Source organism: Miniopterus schreibersii, assembly GCF_964146895.1.
Source record: "Miniopterus schreibersii genome assembly, chromosome: 4".
Taxonomy (NCBI): domain Eukaryota; kingdom Metazoa; phylum Chordata; class Mammalia; order Chiroptera; family Miniopteridae; genus Miniopterus; species Miniopterus schreibersii.
This window is the reverse complement of record NC_138105.1, coordinates 30907851-30929223: the sequence shown is the minus strand read 5'-3', so window position 1 is coordinate 30929223 and position 21373 is coordinate 30907851. Positions and strand designations below refer to the sequence as shown.

Sequence of the window (21373 nt, the reverse complement as noted above, 5' to 3'; positions counted from 1 at the left end):
GGGGACAAGTGTCTGAACGGGGTGGTTCCATTTTAATGGAGGAAAATGACGCAGAATAAACATTTACATTCACAGATGGAGAAGAGGTCCTTGGAGGCTAATATAAAACCAAAGAAATGATTCAACTACAGTACAGGCCAATGTAGATCTGCTCTCATACCCAGGTTTCACAAAGTTATAACTGAATAATCATTTGGTAGGCAAAATTTAGGGTACAAGGCCGGTCCCATTTGTTTTCCTATGTAAACTTAAATGTTTTAATATCACTAAATCACTATTTGATAACTTACATATTATTATTAGGTGTATATTATATGTAATACAAGAGTTTCTAGTTTTCTGATCCTAAGAAACAATGTGTTGTTATTGAGTTCTTAATTTCCATTCATGGACAGGAGGGTTTAATTATTTAATTAAATAGATTTTGTGTCTATAAAGCTCTTTTCTACTTCCCAGCGTGACTAATGCTTTTATTAACTGTCTTGTGAAAACATGTAAGTTTTATGCGCACATTTAGACTCAATGTTGAGCAGCAATCATCCACTTCATCATAATAGCTGCGTAACACAGTCAACGTTTTGTTTAATTTCGTTCTGTTTTTGTGGCTTGATCATGTAGCCACAGTCATTCTGGTTTGAAATGACAAGTGTGAGTCAGACCTCATGACACTGCTAACAGACATGTTCCTCTACGTCATGGGGTCATAAACACATTTTTTCTTTTATAAATAAAATTGAAAACCTCCTTACAAGGCACAACACTAACAGTTTCCGAATACCTTCCTATTCTAAGGGGAAGTAATGAAAATAAACAAGTTACCAATATAGAAGCACAGAAATTGCGTTTTAAGTGCTGCAGTGAAGTGTTACAGGGAGAAGCAGGCAGGACATGACCCTGAGCCTGTGCAAAATATCCCGCCAGAGACGCTGGGCCGCAGGACAATCCTCTCTCATGGCATTTTCCGACTGGGTTCCAGACAGATTATTCTAAAGACGGGGATTTTTTCCTGAATATCAGCATTGCCCATAGAGAATAAATAAGACCTATTGGCTATGCTTTTGATTATTTGTTTGCCACAAGGAAAGCCACAACTTATTCTACCATTTTTCCCCCTCTGTAAGAGCATATGGAATCCTCCCAGGTGTTACTGGACTCAGTGAGGTTTCAGGTTCTTTTTTAAAAAATTCTCTTAGAGTTCTGTTAAAGTAGCATGCATTTAATACACAGATTAATATACTTTATAGATGTGGTCAGTATAACCTTTATATTGTGAAAACATATGAGTGGTTACAAAATTACGGACTTCACTTTAAGAAGACTGGAAATGGGAGAACAAAGGGGCACTTTAGGGGCACTGTCATTATATTTTACTCAAATATTTGGATAAAGTGTCCCTACGAAAAATATGTAAGATTATAAAAACCCAAGTCATTAATCCTATAAATTTCAACTCTATCCTTCCTGGATCCTGTTTGGAAAGACTAATGTTTTGAATGTTGATTTAAACAACAACAAAATAAATTTTAAGGTTTGGGGGGGAAATTTTAAAAAATTTTCTTATTAAGCCCTTACAAGATGAGATTTTAACACAGACATCTGAGTTTAATTTAAATATCAACTAAAGGCTATTACAGTTAATCCAAAGTGAGGGGTGGAAAGAAACCCAATAATCCCAGAAATACTCTGTATCAAAACATATAGCAACTATGGAAACATCAGAAGAAGCTATAGTCTAAGAAAATATTAGTTTGAGAATGAGTTTCTCTTAAAGGTTAAAATAAGTTCCAATAGAATCTGCTTCTTTGAGTATATAACAATATTCATTGTAAGAGAAAAAAAATCAAATTTTCATTTAATTTTTTAATTTAAGTGTTATATTTTCTTATTTTTCCTTAGTAGATAATTATAAAAAATGCAAATGACTTTGGTAGGAGTCAAATAAATGAGTTTATTGTTAAGTTTGGGGAAAAATAGTCTTATTTGTAGGGTGTTGGAATATGTAAATTATTTACTATGCAAAAGTTTAGTTTTAGTACTCCACTTAATTAGTAATTTTTTTTTTTTACAATTAGTAAATTTAAAAGGGTTGCCATACTAGAACTTGAGATTCAAAGATACAGTTTGAAAACTCAATGTAATTTAAATTATTACTTTAAAAAACCTTTATTATGTGAGGGAAAGATGTCATAATTTTACGTCAAATCAAGAGAAATCTCATAAAGGCATCTTTCTCAGGTTTGGAACATTCATGTATGCTCATTTCCCCAATTAGAAGTCAGCAACAAATTCTATATTGTTCTGCACAGGTCCACCTACTTCAGTTCTAGCGTTAACAGCATAGTGATTATAAGGGAATGCGGCAGTCTGATTTACTTTAACGTGCTTCTGGTAAAAATAATTTGATGTGTTGAGCCACCATGAAACAAAATCTTGGATCATTAACTTAATTACTGCTGCAAGTCAGCTAACAATATTTGTCAGTGCCTTGAGGCTTGAAAAAGACTGATAGGACTCGCTCAGAGAAAGGCATCCCTGTCTCTGGAATTCAAGAAGCCTTTTTCTATAAAGATATGTTAACTGTCATAGTAGCTGTTTAGAAGAATAAACTGATCCCACCACTTTGACATCCATCAGTTAACTGTGTTGATATGCATTATTTATCACAGGTAGGAGTCCTGCTTCCAGAAGTGCAAGCTCTTATAGCTCATGAGAATGGGATTTGTTGACAATGAAAATGGATAGGAGGCCAGGGTATCCAAACAATTTCCAAGATTACCGTAAACTCACTGAAGAAATTTAGCAAATGTCTTCATGTTCAGAGGTCGGTGTGACAAAGTGCTGAGCACGCATTGAGTCTTTTGTGATCACCTATGGTCTTTTCAACAGGATGTATAATGGAGTTCCACTTGTTCTGATGGCACATTTTAATATTAGATTACGTAGAGTGAGCTAAATTTATTCTCACTTCTTAAATTCGGCCATCCTGTGGGAATATGTTGATTTCTGATATCCTGTAGTTCATACCCAAGGGTGGGGTATTCAGCCCTCAAAATCATTTGGTCTGGCCCTGCCAAGGCTTCACCAAAGAGAAGCAGTTCCAGCCATCACATTAGGCATGAGTTAATTAAATATTTGACCAGATATAGCAGGCTAATTTTCAAGTTGATAATTTTGTCTGGACTGAAAACGATGTTATAAATATGTGAATGGCTCTTGGCAAAGTATAGGTTTCCCACCCCTGATGTAGACTTTAATTTAATATTATATACACATATATAAAATATGTTGGTATTAGGTCACCACAAGTATTTTTGCATCTCCTATATTTATACACAGAGAAGGGAGATTATGTGCAACTATCAAAGCCTATTTATATATACATTAATTTTATTAAAAATATAACTCCATAATACATATGTGCTATTTATTCTGAATATTTGTGCTTATGAGCTTTTAGTTATTTTAGCAGAAAGTAGCTGTTTTTTGCACACTATGTAAATGTTTCCTCTTATTGTAAAATGCACTAGAAAGATAGCTCATCTAAATACCCTAATCAAATAGCATTATGTTTTTTTTTTATATCAAAACAAAGCAAAAACATACTTAAATAGGGTTGTTAGTGAAAAAAGCAAAGAGGAAAAAACTGTTCTGCCTTTGGTGCCCTTGTATTTTAAAGCACACACCAATACCATCTCAGTGAGACCACAGGTGATTATGCATAATGACACACACAACCTCCACGAGAAGCTTACAAATACATGCTTATTTTCTGCAGAAATAAGAAGCATTTAGCTACCAGAAACCTGTTTATAATGCTTTAATAGGTCAATGTATCACTCAAGGTAAACAGTCTAATTCCCTTCTTGGAAATAAAATCAAAACAAGAATCGAGACTTTTACCCTCTCTTATCCATATGAACCACTCACTCCCCTTTATCTCACAGAAAATGTCATTTTGTATCACAACAGTTTCCTGGTCACATGGTCACTGACAATATTAATATATGACTATTGTGATTTTAAGAGAGTTACTCTTAGTTATCACTCCCATTGTCACGAATGCAAATGTTTGCCAAGTTTCACAGTAAAATGACTATGCACAAGCTGTATCTAACTTTATATATCTGGAAAAATATCCTATTTATACTGTCAGATGACATAAGAGTGATGAATGGACCAATCTCCTCCTCCCTAAAATGTCAGGGCTTGCTCACACCACAGCTAAAATGCCTCCAGATGTGTGGAAATGAGCGGGAAAGGTTAAAGGGGCTATGAACTAATTCTTTCTACCTGCTGCGTTTTATAACACCATCCCTTCCTATGAAGGACTTCATGCTAGGCCATGCTATAAACAGTGAAAACCTGAGGGCTGGAGCACAAAATGCTGGGTGGTTACTGACTATAATTGTGCTGTCTAATTAGTGTTTGTTAAATGCAAGAAAATTTCATTTGTCTAGGGAAAGAAATACTGGACTTGTTGTTTTTTTCCTCCAGGATCCACTGAGCTTTGAGGCATGAAAAATATAAAAGGTATTTTCTTTTGATTTACTAAGGCATGTTGACAGCTGATATAATTTTTGATACTATGAAACTTTGTGAAAATCTGGAAATTAATTTCTCACGTACCCTATACTGTATTAAAATGTATTCATTTTTTCCAATTCCCTATAACTAATCAAAGCTCCATTTAGTGACAGAAAAATTAAATTATAGTAAACTTTTCTTAATAATGACACATGAAGTGATTATAACTGGATCTGAAGCCTCTACAATTTTTACAACTTCCTTTTGGTTCTTTATTCAGTAACTTAAAAAAAGATCAGAAATACAAGCTACACAAACAAATACATTCCCTCTAAATCACTCATTTATTCAAAAATATCTATTCCATATTTATTATGTGACCCTATGGTCACAAATTTGAAAATCAACTTTAAAAAACATACCTATATATCAGAAATAAACTGGTACCAGTATAATAGTAACTATATCCCTTCATACTTTCATCCTCACAGGACGTTCTCCACATGAAATCCCTGTTCAGCGAACAATCACTCCCTGTGGGAGTCTTAGGATTAAGTCTCCTGGTCTGCATCAATTCATACACAAACCACTCACTTATCATCTTTAGCACGATTTCCAATTTCACACAAAATATGCAGTGGTATGTTTGTGTGTGTGTGCGTGTGTGCGTGTGCATGTGCGTGTGCATGCACATGATGGGGGTTAAGGCTGAGAATTATTTTAGGCAGAAATTCTCACAGCTCCAATTCCTAATGCCACAGACTTTAAAAATCATTGAAAAAATGCAGGTGGAAATCCACTAAAGCAAATCAAGTATGAAAATATAGGTGCTTTGAAATAATCCTGATGATCCAAAAAATATCTGAATACATACAGGCTTTGAGGGAGGCTTCATTAAGGCCCTAGTACTTGGTTAATGTTAATAGACATAAAATCTAGCTAAAATGAGTTTTTAAAAAATTCATTCTCTGAGGCACACGTATGGGTAAGTATGAATTTTGTCTTATGGAGCAGCATGTAAAATTAACACATAATTTCAACTGAGTTTTTGGACAGAAAGAGCTGATAATCTAGTCTTTGACAGTTTACCTTAGAGTCACCAGTGTGGGCTCAGTTTCTACAACATAAAATAGGAATAGCAGTATCTTTCTAAGCCAGACATTATCTGTTGACTCTCAGCACCATTTCTATCTTTCTGGATTACAGGGCCTGGAAATCAGAAAACTACCCTTTCTAGACTCCCTTCCAGCCAGGCTCAGGTTTGGATTCTGCCAGTGAATTTTCCTGACCTTCGCTCTTAGCCAGTTTGAAGATTTTGTAAGCTATTCCCCTGTATTATACACCATCCTACCTGAAAATCCTAAAGTAATTTCAGTTCCTGAGCAGTCTCAGACTAACATATGATCTCATGGGCTTTTTGTGAGGACCAAGTAGAGAATGCAGAGAAAATTCTTAGATGATGTCAAGGACTTGCCAGCACACCTATAGCAAGTACACATGCAAGTGTCAGGGAGGGTGGCATGCATACAAGCAGCAGAGGGTCTGGGTCAAGCTTATAGCCAAAACCCAGTGAGATCATTTGTGTGCCATGCTGGAGACAAGTTATTTAATCGTTTCCGATCCCTCTAAGACCCATTTTATTTTATTTTTTGCCTGTGAGAAGGGAAAAATAATAATATCCATTTCCCAGAGTAGTGAGAACTAAATGAATAACCCAGTGAATGATAGTGTCCGTGATGCATGGAGCTTTAAGCAGTGCTTAGATAGCTGCTTGGTAAATGCTATTCATAGCTCCTAATGAAAAGAAGGGCATTCCCAAAATTTCCAACCACTACATTTAGAAAAGTTTGCAAAGTACATAAAATGAAACAAGAAACAAACAAATGGGAGAGAAGCGATATGAAAGGGCGAGTTCCATGACGAGTCACGAAGTTGGCCCCGTTTATGCTGAAATCTGAATACGGTGCCTTGGCTCGTGCCCATGGGACTTTCCCTGATCCCTGTCACCCATCAAATGCATTCGCACTTTCTTCATGCTAAGGCTAAGCATAAACTCACTCTAAATCTAAGTGTGAAGGAGTCTGTTATACTAAAGTGGGACGAAGAAACAATCTTTATTGTTGAATTCCCAGCAGAAGCTGCAACTTTTTTGAGATGGGGGTGGAGGGGCAGATTATAGGGGGATTCGGGGGGGAGGGGAGGAAGTTTGTTTTTTAGAAATCCTAAACTCATAATATGTATATAGCCCTATTATTCATGACCCTAAGACTACGGCTCTCGTAAGACTCACACTTACCTGGTACTGTTGGTTTCCTGTCGTCTTAGCGATTCTGGGGCTCCCCTCTATTACCACCACTACTACACTAACACCACTATGAATCCTGCTAATTGTCACTGCTGCTTAATGAGTGCTGGACTCGGTGCTAAGTGTTTTACAAACATTATTTTTACTCATTACAACAGCCCTAAGAGATGAGATAAGTAAGTCTGATGATTCCCATTTTAAAGATGGGAAAATGGAAAGCCAGCAGAGTTAGGTGACTTCCCAAAAGCTTAAACTCTGGAATTGAACGTTACTTATGTTCCGACTCTGTAACAAATTCGCTGGGTCACCTTGGAAAACTCTCTCTCTACTTCAGGCTCCTTGTCCATAAAAACTGGAAAATAATTATCCCTACCACATAGGTTTCTTACGAGAAGTAAATAAAATAAATACAGATAAAGGTCTTAGAACAGTATCTGGCCAATAGGAAATGCTGGAAGCATTTGCTAGGCTTATACCCTTTTTTTTTTAAAATAGAAAATCACTTACAAATGACAACATTCATTCCTTTCTATCACACCTGACATGGCTAAAGTCTTAGTGAAAAGGGCCAAACGTAATCATACCTGTGTATCCAGTTTTGCAAACACAGTTGAAGCTCCCTGGGAAGTTCTGGCAGATGGCCCCGTTCTTGCAAGGACTAGGCAGGCACTCGTTGACGTCCCTCTCGCAGGCCCTCCCCGTGAAGCCATCCGTGCAGCTGCAGGAGAACCCCCCCACCAGGTTGTGGCAGGTGCCGCCGTTGTGGCAAGGGGACGGCAGGCACTCGTCTATGTCCGTTTCACACCAGCTCCCGGCATAGCCCGGCAGACACCGGCACAAGAAGGGCGGCAGCGGTTCGTTGGCCACGATGACGACGGGCAGGCTCTCGTGGCTCCGGACCGCGGGGCCCACGGCCAGTCTCCTGAGGCAGCTGCCCCCGTTCTGACACGGGCCGGGGGCACACGAGTCGTGATCCACAGACTCCACCTTCACCCCGCTCTGCCGCAGGAGGATCTCCTTGATGCTTTCAAAGAAGGTGGCCACCCCGCTGGGATTCACATACTGATTACTGCCCCGCTTCACAGCCGCCAGGAGGAACGTCCGGTTGTTCTCCTCGTAGGCACCGTAGAGCTGCACGGCCGTGCCCAGGCCCGTGAGCTGCGCGCCCGCGATGCGCAGGAAGGGGAGGTAGTGGTTGGTGAGGAAGTCCCTCACCGTGGGGACACTGAGCCGCAGGAGGATGCTGCTGTCTATCGTGGCGTTGGAAAACCCGGCGAAGAAGACGCGGATGTTGCTGGTGACTGCGCCGTGGACTCCGTCACTGCTGAGGACGGTCAGATCGAACGTGCCATCCGTGGACCTCGGCTGGGAGTTCAGGTCACAAGTGCCCCTGGGAACACTGAAGAGGCTCGTCACCCCCGAGGTAAGGGAGCAGTGGAACGTGTCCAACACGTCCGGATCCTGCGGCTTCACAGAGCCCAAAATCCCTCCAGGGAATAAGTTGCCGTAATAGTTAACAAATATCTCCACCGTCCGAGACTGTGAAGGGTTGTCATTTTGGTCTATCACGGTGATGTGCACAGTTCCCGTGGAAGACATCTGAGGAACACCCGAATCCCTCGTAACCACCGACAGGTAGAAGTCTGCGATCTGCTCTCTGTCAATCTCTCTGGTGGTGCTCAGGACTCCAGCAGTGTTCAGACTAAAATAATTGGTCGCAGGACCCGTGCTCAGCAAGTAATAGGTAAAGGGGCCTTGATTTGGAGGGAGATCAGGGTCGGTGGACTGAAGGGTCATCACCAGAGTTCCTGGGCGTTTGTTTTCCATAACTTCTCCTTCGCTGATGGTCAGCACTGGCCCGTTGTCGTTTATATCTTCCAGGGTGACTAATAAAGAGGCACTTCCTGTAGCTGAGGGTGTCCCCGAATCAACAGCCAACACTGTGAGATTGTAGATGGGGAGGGTTTCTCGATCTAATTCTGCAGTTACGGTGATCTGTCCTGTCTGTGGGTTGATGGAAAAGGCACCATTTTCATTCCCTGACCCGATGAAGTAAGAGAACCTGCTCCAGCTGGGGACGGAGTCTGAGTCAAAGGCACTGACAAAGGTCACATGAGTTCCTGTCGGGACCCCTTCGCTGATCTGAACGCTGTAGGTGCTCAAACTAAAAATGGGTGGGTCATTGGCATCGAGCACGGTGATATTTACGGTGACCTCATCTATGTCTGCACCCCTAATGCTGCCAAAATTCTTGGCCAGTACCTTCAAAGACACCCTTTCTTCTTTTTCTCTGTCAAGAACTCCAGAAACATAAATCTGTCCAGTCTTCTTATTGATTTGGAAACCCTTCTTCCTACTGTTACCAAAAATCAAGTAGTGTACCTCCCCATCAGCACCCAAATCCCGGTCACTGGCAAACACTTCTCCGACAATCGTACCTCTAGAAGCTGCTTCTGAGATTTCAAAATAGTAAAGTTTGGAAACAAAACGAGGCACATATTCATTTGTCCCTTTCAACTGTATATTAACCGTGGCAAAACTGCACCTTTCTTCATCGGGGACATTGAAAGCTTTCACAGTGAGGTGGTAGCTCTGCTTGGTTTCAAAATCCAAGAAGCCTTGAGTGGTGAGGACTCCCGTGTTGGGGTCAATGACAAAGAGGTCACTGTCAGAGGACTGCACAGTGTATGCAATCACAGCATTGGTGCCAGAGTCAGCATCTGTTGCATTTAGGTGGATGACTGTGGTCCCGCTTGGGGCATTTTCCAAAACAGTGGGGAAATATTCCTCGGGGAGGAATACTGGAGAATTGTCATTCACATCAAGCACATTGACCGTCACACTGCAGTAACCAGTCCTTGCCACCCATCCGCCATCGGTAGCACTAACAGTCATTTCATGTTTCTGGCATAGCTCGTAGTCAAGAGCTCTGGCTAGTGTCAACACACCGGTGGAGGAATTGATGGCAAACGTGCCTTCTTCGTTTCCTGAAGAAATGCTGTACCTAATCAGGCCGTTCATCGCCACGTCTCTATCTCTCGCAGAAACCGTCCTGACAATGGCCCCGACGCTGTGGCTTTCAGGGATGGTGGCACTCATGTGGCTTTGAGAGAATTCCGGGGTATGGTAGTTCTCCTCAGTGACAATGATTTGAACAGTGGCCTGGGATGAAAGTGGAGGGTTTCCTTTATCCTTTGCAGTGACAGTGATCAAAAAGTTTTGATTCAAGTCAGAGATGAGGGAAGATGCCACTGAAATCCACCCTGTGCTGTTGTCCAACGTAAATTTCCCCAAATGATTTTCACTAGAAACGAAATACTCCACTTCGGAATTCAGTCCGAAATCTTTATCATCTACTGCAGTAACTTTGATTAACTTTGTACCAACTTTCACGTTTTTGGTGACTGGGGTGAAATATTTACTCTTAAGAAATTGGGGTGCATTGTCATTACTGTCCACTATGTTGATGGTAACGGTTGTCTCACTAAGTAGGGAAGGATTACCTCTATCTGAAGATGTCACTATAAAACTGTGTCTGTTGATGTTCACATTACTGAAGCCACTGACGTTTTGGTATTTCAAGATCTGTTTATTGAAAATCTCTCCTGTGGTGGCATTAATCCTGAAATACTCTGATTGAGATTTTATAAAATAAACCACTTGTCCATTTGACCCCTCGTCGGGATCGGTTGCAGACACCTGAGTCACTTTGGAGCCGATTTCTGCAAGTTCAGGGCAATCTAAATAATAGGAGGGTCTGCTAAATCTGGGAGCATTGTCATTGACATCTGTCACAAATATCGTGACGTCTGTACTTACAGTCCACCCGGAATCATGTGCTGAAACTCGGATTCTGTAACGGTCTGTATCTTCTCTATTTAAAGGCCTACTAATGACAATATCCCCTGTGCTGGGATTAATGGTGAATGGAAGACTTGTGTCCATTATAGCATATCTACTAATTGCATTTACACCAACATCTTCATCAGAAGTTGTGACACGTGTAACGGTGAATCCCAACGGGGAGTTTTCAGGAACATGGGCACTGAAGATCTGAGAGAACCTAGGGGCATTATCATTTTCATCTAAAATGTGAATGATGACTTTCACCGAGCTGCTCTGTGAAGGGGAGCCTTTGTCCGAGGACTTTATGGTGAGCACATACTGAGATACCTTTTCCCTGTCGAGAGGCCAAATGCTTCTAATTTCACCAGTGGTGCGATTGATGCTGAAACTGTGTTCCTTGTTGCCACTGACAATTTCATAATCTAACTGTCCATTGGGTCCACTGTCCTTGTCTGTGGCTGAGACAGTAAGTATTTTTCGAGGGGAAAGATTTTCCAATATTTCAGATACAAATGGATCTTCCTTAAAAATCGGGGCATTGTCGTTGACATCTAATACGGCTATGTCAAGTTTCTCATACGAGGAGAAAGGAGGGAAACCTCCGTCTCTGGCCTCTATCCATACAACATACTTCTGCATCTTTTCAAAGTCCAGAGGCTGACTTATGGACACCTGCCCTGTTAACTGATCAATCTGGAACGTGTTGCCAAGGTTCCCGCTTGCAATATAATAGGACAAAGGTTCTCCTCTCATGGAAGACCCTGTAACAGTGGTGACGTGAGTGCCCACTGGCTGGTTCTCAGGAAACATGAAAGTGTGTTCTTTGGCTCTGACTTTGGGGAAATCTGCCTTGTTCACAAAGCGAACAGTCACTGTTGTGGAATCTGTCTTTGGGAACGGGCCACCGTCTTTCACATGGACAGAGAATGTCACCTCCGCAGCTCCGTTTAACGGCCCGGCTGCCATAATAGCTCCCCGCAGCGGGTCAATGTGGAACTTCTCAGAGTTTCTCCCCGAGAGAGAGTAATGCAGTTCAGAATTGGGTCCAATATCAGCATCCGTGACGGTCACCGCGAAGACGAAGGCACCTATGAAAGGGGGCGTGCAGTTAGAATCTCAGGGAGCCCAAGCAGAACACTGGGTAGTAGGTTAATGCATATAAAAGACTATATTGCTACCTGATGTAATTTTATTTTCTCACAATTACCGGGGGAGGACGACATCCCCTCTATTGTCCCTAAAGTCTCAAAATCAAATCTACTTAACAATATTCTTCAGGGACTGACCTGCTGTTTTCCGGAGCCCCTGCAGTCTACTGGATTTAATATTTTGCAGTATGCCCTTGAGAGGAGCACGGGAAGAGCAATGGCTAATCATTCTGAATTGTAGTTCCTGAGAGAAAAATCTGTACATCAGACAACTTCCAATCCACATGACTCTAACGTGCTCTCTGCTAATAGCTGTGCTGCTGCCCCATGTAAAAGATAGCTGCTCTTTTATGTCTTAAAACATTCCTCAATTACCATATATGTGATCACGTCCACAAAAATAATATGCTTAAAAAAATTATTGTTGATTCCTTAAGCCCACTGTTTCATAGCAAAATTCCTTTATTGGTGAGCTATTATCCCATGGACACGAAACATAAGCACAGATATACATATAAATCTATAAATCAACTCATACAATTATAAAATAGTGAGAAATGAGAACTGAGAAAGAATGGACCCAATGTGAATTCCAAAAGTTAGTGCTTGGGATGAGTGCCAATAAAACAGATTGTAGTAGAAATATGCAGAGGGGCTGCCAGAAGGACATGTTTTTGATATACCCATTCAGAAACCTTTCCCAAACCTGCACTTCCAGCCCTACCAAAGAGTCTGTGACAAAACTGTAAAGTCTTTTATTTTTAAAAAAAAAAAAAGAGGCCAGTGATTCTGATTAATTATGTCTAATGAAGAAAAGATGCTCGCATATCCCTCACTTTGCGTAGGAGAAGCGATGTTGCATCACCGCATCCTGGATATGCTGGATGTGATTAGAGCCATGCCTGCCAGCATCTTTTCAGCTGAGGGCCTTCATCAGGGAGTTATGACTTTGATATCGACGTTTCCTTTTGATAGAAAGTTGGCAAAAATTTATGGATATTATACCTTCAATTGGTATTAATTAGACATTCTCGAGCGCATAAAAGATCAAAGATCACAGAGAGGAGGAATCCTGGATCCATTTATTTTTTTCTTCTAATTAAAAATATTTTAAAGCAAGGAAGATGAAATGAATCATGGTCTTTAGTTGTGTTTATTCCCATTTGAAAATTCAACTCAAAAACTGCAGATGGCGAATGATTTGTGCAGTTCTGGAGAGTATGCCATTCTTTGCAAAAAAAGCAAATGCAACCAAATTAAATCTAAAAGGGATGCAGAATGAAAAATACATGCTGTTAACATGAAAGGGGTTCATTAATGGCTCCATAAACTTACTAACAAACCTGCATCTCTCAAAACTGGAATAAATAATATTAATGATAATTAATTAGAATTATTCATTTATTAAACATTTTTAAAAAAATCTATCTATGAAGCACTGAAATAAAATATTCATGTTCTATCCACAAATATGGCTGAATTCCTATTAATTCCAGATAATGTTTCAGGTGCTAGGATATGGCATGAAAAAAAGAGAGACAGTGTCCCTCCTCTCAGGGAACTTACACACAAATTACATCTCCAGGCAGAACCCTACTGACTACAAAGTCATATCTATTTTAATCACTTAACAATATTCAAGTCATACTAAGAAATACTACTAGGAAAGATGTGGCCATTAAAAACTCTCAAACACAATTGGCTGAGGGAGAAAGAATTAATTTATGAGATTCAATGTTCCTTTAATTTTGTTAGGCACAAGCTGAATTTCAGAGGATGCGCAAACACAGGCCATATCAAAGCTATACATGCAAAAATAAATGCATTTTATAGAACATGTCCAATGTATCATTTCTGTTTACCCATGACCTCAGAGCTGGTTTGATTACCTGGAGGAGTAGGCGACGGGATGTGTGTGACATACGGGTGATGCTGAAATCTCGGTGGGTTGTCATTGACGTCAGTCACGGTGACGAGCACGCTTGTGGAACTGGAAAGAGGCCCTGGGGACCCAGCATCACTGGAAACCACCACTAACGTATAATTCTCTCTTGTTTCCCTGTCTAGCAGTGCACTGGTGATGATCTGTCCCGTGGATGGGTTGATGGTGAACTGAGAGTTTCCACCAGTGATCCTATAACTAAAGCAGAGAGCAGAGACGGCAGATTCCTTTTAGGTATGATATTGTTAGCACCTATTTACTGCAGTTTAAAAACCGAGTCAGAGATGTAACGAAAGACATTACAAGTCCAATCACACAATAGTGAAAGGAGACGACTAGAAAATAAATATTTCAAATGTTATGTGACTGTCACACTGACAGTCTTTATTGTGAGACGTACAATGACCTCAAGCAGGTCCTCGCAAGCTTTGTGGGCTTCTTAAATCACGCAAGACCCCAAAATGTACCCAGAAGGCCACTGTGTTTTAAACAGACGAGCCAGAAAGCATAAATCAGGGCACTGCTCTAATATTGCGGTTAATGGCCAGGATCACAGATGAACATCTGTTAAACGAATCTAAAAATTACTTTTCTGCTGTGTGCCATAATATCCCAGAGAAGAGCAGTTGAAGATTTTATTCCTTCAAGACAAAACACTGCATTTGATACACACTGACGATCCACAACAACTGAAGAACTGATTATTTACACAGAGACATTCCTAGTTACTAATTCTCTCATTTGTCATTCCTCACATGGCCATGCCGCTCTGCTCTCTCGCAGTCGGCAGAGGCAGGGCATCCCCGTGGATATTCTGATGCTAACCAGACTGGTTAACGGACAGGAGTTTCCACTGAGAATAGCGCGCTCTCCTTTCTGGAGAGGAAAGCTATCTGTGTATATTCCCGAGAGATCGGCCAGGAAAGAAGTTCCTAAGCTTGAAGGTTCACAAATTGGCTGAGGTCCCTCATTTTTAAAGTTGGAGGTAGCAAAGAAGTGGATGTCTTTAAAAGCTTTCTCCTTTAGACCAACAGAGAAATGCCCTTGCCGGAGCTAAGCGCATGTTTCTGTAGTTTGGTTTGCGCTCAGAAAAACATAGCAACAGCATGTGTCTCCCAGAAACAGCAGGGAAAACCCACGTCGCAGCCGGCAGAGTGCACATTCCTCCCGGTCAGTCACAGTTTCAAAGGCACATTTCAGCACTTTCATCCTTCTTTAGAGAAATAGTAAACTGTTGGAGAGCTGGTATTAAAAAAAAAATAAAGGCAAAAACGGAGGCAGAAAATGATAGCAGCTGGTGTGGCTGGTGTGGCTCAGTGGTTGAGCGTCGACCCAGGATCCAGGAGATCACAGTTCGATTCCCGGTCAGGACACTGCCTGGGTTGCGGGCTCAATCCCCAGTTGGGGGCGTGCAGGAGGCGGCCGATCAATGACTCTCTCATCACTAATGTTTCTATCTGCCTCTCCCTGGCCTTTCCTCTCACTGAAATCAATTAAAAAAATATTTAAAAAATTAGAGCAAAAGGAAAAAAACAGAGAAAGGGTATTTTGTTGAGAAATCATTTCAATATTGATAAAGTATTTGGTCTCACTCAGATTTTTAAGGCCTCCTGAGACACCCACATACCAGGATCAGGGGTGAGTGTGAACAGCTCCGGCTCTATTTCCTGGGCCAGAAGTGACTCTTTATAAAGTATTATCACAGTAGAAGATATCTATTCCCCTTATCAAAATAAAAATATTCGAGGTTTGTAAATGAATTCTTAAAGTTAGAAATTCAGCACTCATAAAGTAATCAAATCGCCTTACCTTTGAGAGAAAGTCTGTAGGAACCTGGATTATGAAAATTGTGCAACTTTACTTTGGGAAACCTCATTTCTATCAGTGAATTTAGAAACCACTAATAGCTTGCTAAGGAAGAGAAGGGATTCATACTGCCACAGACTTTCTTACAGCTTTATGACAACAAATATCAGGGTTCGATCAAATATGTGTTCTTTTATTCACAAATAAAAATAAGGATGATGAAAATGCACGCAAAATTGGATTTGGATGTGTTGTGTATGACAAGGCTGTGGCGTATTAGAAAACAGAACATGGTGTTGAACGGCAAATGATGTGAGCTCCGGTCCAGGCCCAAATACATAATCCATAAAGGAATCTTGTCCTGTAAATTCTTAGTCTCTATTTTATGCTGTTGTACATGCTATAGTCCATATGATTATCTGTATAAAAGTAGGTAATAATATATTTATTACTTTAAAACAATTAAAGTAGTTAATAAGTGATTATTTTTTTTAGACTTTATTTGATTCTGAAGTGTATGAAAAGTATATTTTAAATATGAGGCATTCCATAATATCCCATGATATCTATAATAGCAGTTTCAAGCAAATTTATACCTGTAAGTTAAAAAAAAAATAAAGAGACAGAAGAAACACAAGTGGCAATATAAATGGGTAAACTGCGGAGTTAACTTGCCCAGGCTCTCCTACCTCTGTTACCTGAGTCTGGCTTCAGTTCTCATCTTTTCGTGGAAATCTCTCCTGCTTCTCTGCTCCACATTAATTTCTTTTAAAATTATAAACTATCAGATTGTGTCTTGTGTTACTTTCTTAACATCCAAACGTCTATGCTGTTCTTTCACGTTCTGCAGCACCCCTTAGTGTCCACACACAAGACATCTGATGTGTGCATCCCTTAACCTCAGGACAACCCTAAGAGTCTGCTTTTGTTTGGGGTTTTGTTATAGATGAGGAACCTGAATCTCAGGGAGACAACAGAATTGCACCAAGAAGAATACAATCTATATATAAATGGTAGATCTAGAGTTTGAACTTTGTCTTTATGACTCCAACAGGCACCTTTTCCATTACACTACAGTATAAAGAAAATTAAACAGCCTGAGGGAATGCAGTGAAGACTACAATCCATACCTTCCCTGCTAAGGCCATAAGCGCCTCTCGCTCAAGCTGTGTCAGTGTGGAGCTGGCTTATGATGATTTCGTCCAATGCAAATCAACAAATGTGTTCATTTATTTTTCAATTCAAGAATAAGAAAATACTGTCTCAAATTACTGGCATAAACTGAGATCATTGTTACCTAATATCTAAATCCATCATTGCTGTAATTATAAAACTAAAATATCCCCATTTGATTTTTTAAACTTTTTTGCCTCTCCCCGAGATTTACTGGCATCATAAGGCACTGCACCCTGTGCCACCAGCACATGGTAACTTAGGAATAGTTCACTTGGGCATGACTTAGACCTCACTCATGGCACTTACATTCATAAAATCTCTTAACTTTTCAAAGCCTTTTCTTGCCATCTATAAAATGTTGATCACATATGGATTCCTTTCATTTGGTAGTTCTGGGTATTAAATGTGATTTCATATAATCACTTGTCAATATAATTAACACATGACAATAAATCAAAGTGTAGGCTTACATAAACATAGACTATATACATATATAATTATAATAATCTATTATAGATACAGTAATTCCTCATTTAACATCATCAACAGGTTCTTGGAAACTGTGACTTTCAGCAAAACAATGAAGAACAAAACTATTTTACCGCAGGCTACCTGACATAAACAGGAGTTAGGTTCCTAGGACATCTCATCAACGCTATAATGAAATGACCTTGAACAAAACGATGCTATTTGAGGACCTGTTATAATTTATTATAATCCATCTATATATTTAGTTAAGTAGATAGATGGACTAATAGAGACATGGGTAAGTAGGGAAAAAATTCTGTCCTCAAGCTTACATCCTAAATGGAAGAAAGGTACATAGGAAAGGAAATACAAACCAAGGTGGTATGTGTAAGTGCTAAGGAACTGTGCAGAAGCACTGCTCTAGGTATTCAGAAGACAGAGACCACCTTTGACTGGAATGGTTAAAATAAAGTCTTTTTTGGAGTAGAGCAACTTCGAGCTCCGTTTTAAGGGGGTTACCCATCTTACAACAATGCTGAAGAGGGAGAGAAACGGTGTTCTAGGCCAGGAGTCAGCAGGTTTTCTCTATAAAGGGCCAGTTAGTAAATCTGTTCAGCTTTGCAGGCCGTAAGATTTCTGTTGCAATACTCAGTTTAGTACAAAGCTGCCTCAGACAGTAAGTGCGTGAATGGGCGTGGCTATGCTCCAATAACACTTTATTTACAAAAGCAGACACAGAGCTGAATTTGGCCTGCAGGCTGCAGTTTGCAGAACCCTGGTCTAGGATCTAGAAGGACTTGAACAAAGCCATAAGGCCGGGGGAAGCATGGATCCTTTTCCCAGGGTGAGAAAGCATTCAGTGAGGCTGAAAGTTCGGCTATACGTGGGGGGATTTGTGCAGAATAAGCTTGGGAAGATGCTGAGGCAGGCTGTTGAATTATGCAGTGAGTGCAATATGGAGACTGAGATTTGCCTTAGTACCTGTTATTGCCTCTGTCTAGAATGCCTTGCATCCCTTATTTGTCCATTAACTATGTCTCTGTCTTTCCCCAAAATCATCAGTTACTTGAGCTTCTATTGATTTCCTTAGGTCACATTGACTACGCTGTTCTTTCCACCCTCTGTGCTTAAACTGTGCTTGCTATAAAGTACAACAATTACAAGATTAAAAAACTACCTTCTCCTTAAGGGATCTGGAGTGCCTAATTCCTCAGAACTTAACAAAGTGCCTGGGACATAGTAAGAGCTCCAAAATTATACAGTATAGTGTAGTATATAGATTGGAGGGATTAGAAACAGAGTCAGGAAAGTAAGTTAATTTTTATTGTAATAGTCCAGGCATGATGTAATTATGGACTGAACCAGAATCTTGGCAGGAGGAATGCACAGAAAAGAATGGGTGCCAGAGGCATTAGAAAGGGGGAAACATGAGAACTTGTCCACTGAGCATAGGGGAGAGGAAGACCCTTAGCCATCAAGTGTCGATGAAGAAGGCAAGGCAACATCATTAAGAGAAAGATTAATGCCAAGATGAGAAACAGGATTGATGAGAAGTTTCTGGTATTTTGTGATTATGATGCCAACAGATACCAGGTAGAAGTGTCTTCTAGAGAGTTATAAATATGGGTGGGAATGTCTGGGATAGAGTCAGAGTTGATAGTATAAATTTAGAAGTTGTCTACATTTCTGAGTAGTGTTCTGCCCAGCTGCAGTGATGGAAATGTGTTCTCATTCTGAGAGAGAGAGAGAGAGAGAGAGAGAAAGGGAGAAAAAGACTAAAAAAATGCTCCGAGGGATGTCCAAATTACTTTGTAAAGAGAGAAAGAAGAGATTTAGAAGGCAACTTAGAAGATACCGTCAGAGACCCAAAGTGAGAAATAAGAAGTAACAGTTACATAGACATTGAGGAGGAAAACAATGCCAAAAAGGAAAGGCAGACCTGCAGTGCAAATATTGCAATAGGTAAAGAGAAAAAAGCCTCAGAAAAAGTCACTGCTCCTGGTAAATTTCCGTAGAATCTTCAGAGGGAGTCTTTTTTCAGTAAAGCAATGGAGGGAAGTCATATTGAAAGATTTTCAGGAAAAAATGGCTGGAGAAAATGTGAGGTAGTGATCTACCCTCTCAAAAATGTTGAGGAAAAAAGTGAGTAAATGCAGAAGTTCCCAAAAATATTAGAATCACCCATTCAACACATTCATTTAGGTGCCAGTTGCTATTACGCTGCAGACACTGTGCAAGGAAGACCTGTACTAAGAACAAAACAGTCCTGGCTGGTGTGGCTCAGGGGGTTGAGCACCGGACCATGCCCCAGAAGGTCGCCGGTTCCATTCCCTGTCAGAGCACAAGCCCGGGTTGTGGGTTAGATCCCCATTCTGTCTGAATCACTATGATTCTTAGCACCTAAATGTTCTCACTGGTCTCTCTCTGAAGCCTCTCTCTGCAGTCCTGCCTCCTCCAATCCAATCCAAATACAGATCAGTGTATGTTGCTCCCTGATGGGAATCCATCAATAGTTTCCCATCTGAAAATACAATTTAAAATCGCAATTCTTCACCATGACCTAAAGGTCCTTATGTGGTCTACATGGTCCAGCCCCTGCCCACCTCCCTGACCCCTTCCTCACTCTGGTCCAGACACACAAGCCTCCCCAATTAAACACACCAGGCTGACTTCCAGCCAACAGCCCCGTACCTCTGGCCCAAAGGCCACCTCCCGAGAGGCCATCCACAATACTTATACCGAAAAGTCCCTTGTCACTCTCTCATTACCATCCTGTTTTATTTTCAAGGCTGTCCTCACTATATGAAGTAATCTTATTTATTTTACATTTACTTGTACATCTACCTAAAAAAATGCAGGCTCAAAGAAAATGGAAACTTTATCTTGTTATTCATACTAGTGACCCAATGTTTACTTAATGAAAAATACCTTGAGGCCTCATACCTGACTCAATCATCTCTGCCAGCAGAAAGAGACTAATTACGGCCAGTTTCCCAAAGTGAGTTCTTAAATAGGAAATTAGTAACAAACAAAATAAACCATTCACCGAATCATCGCCAGGCATAACTGGTTATCCAACAGAGAGCCGCGTTAATATGATGACACTCCCGGCAAAATGAAGCATCGTGCTCATTCAGTGCAAAGACTAATGTTTAACGAGAAAAATAATCAGAATTTACAGAGGAAAAGGTACTGACCTGATGACCGCGTTGGTTGAGGCGTCGGCATCCGAAGCATTGACCAACAGGACGTCCGTTCCCGTCGGTGCATCTTCGGGAATTGTGGTGAAATACAACTTACTGGCAAAAGTGGGGACATTGTCATTGACATCATCTACTATGACGTTGATTGTTCCAGTTCCAGTCAGGGCGGGGGATCCTAGAGGGGGAAAAAAAAAATCAGGTTTTGATGTTTATCAATAACAAAAATAACAACAACTTTAATCACTAGCTGTAGGCAGCGCTACTAGAGAGACTTGAGAAACATCTCCAAGTTAAATTTCTGAACAGAGACAAGTGATTCATTTTTAATTTTGTGGCAAAAAAATATGTTCGTGTATGAACTGGTATTTCAGCTCTTTCCTAGTGACACTGCACAGAAAGAGTTTCAGCTTCTATTTTGAAGGTGCTGATTCGACAGTATCGAGCACAACAATATCATTAAACCACCACAAGAGAGGCATCGCTGGTTTCTCTGAAATCACATTAAAATAACCCAAACCAGATTTGGAGAATACCCGTGGGCACGGAATAGCTGGCCCACTTAGTGTAAACAAAGGCAGTGTTGAGAACTGTATTCCTAGCTGTGACTATCAACGTTAATGTCAAAGGCTGTCACCCGGGTGCTGAGGTCCTTAGACCCCGTTACTGGACTAGCTGGTATTTGTTTGGGGGGGGGGGGGGCTTCTGGTTATATTTCAAAACTGAAATCTCCCACTTTCTGGAAATAACATTATGTCAGTGAGCTGACTTGGAATCATCTTTATTGCATTTATTTAATATTTAACATAAATGTGAAGCAATTCATGTTTATTTCCTGTTCCAGCTCTGATATCAACACACAGTGAAAACCCGACATTTACCAGAACCTTGGATACACTGTCTGTATTACACAAAGTTGGCAGACTCTCATGGTGAAGGTCAGATGTCCTATTTGGTT

General features: G+C 40.5%; 1 protein-coding gene across 1 annotated transcript in view; it reads right to left on the bottom strand.

The window, feature by feature from the left end:
• The window catches only part of FAT4 (FAT atypical cadherin 4), a 150246-nt gene that overhangs the window by 24098 nt on the left and 104775 nt on the right, over nt 1-21373 (bottom strand). Inside the window, exons 7-9 of the mRNA XM_081134582.1 lie at nt 20413-20593; nt 13713-13963; nt 7414-11763 (exon numbers count right to left, since the gene is read on the bottom strand). Of these exons, the coding sequence (XP_080990708.1) occupies nt 7414-11763; nt 13713-13963; nt 20413-20593 (4782 nt within the window). The remainder of the gene's footprint in view (nt 1-7413; nt 11764-13712; nt 13964-20412; nt 20594-21373) is intronic.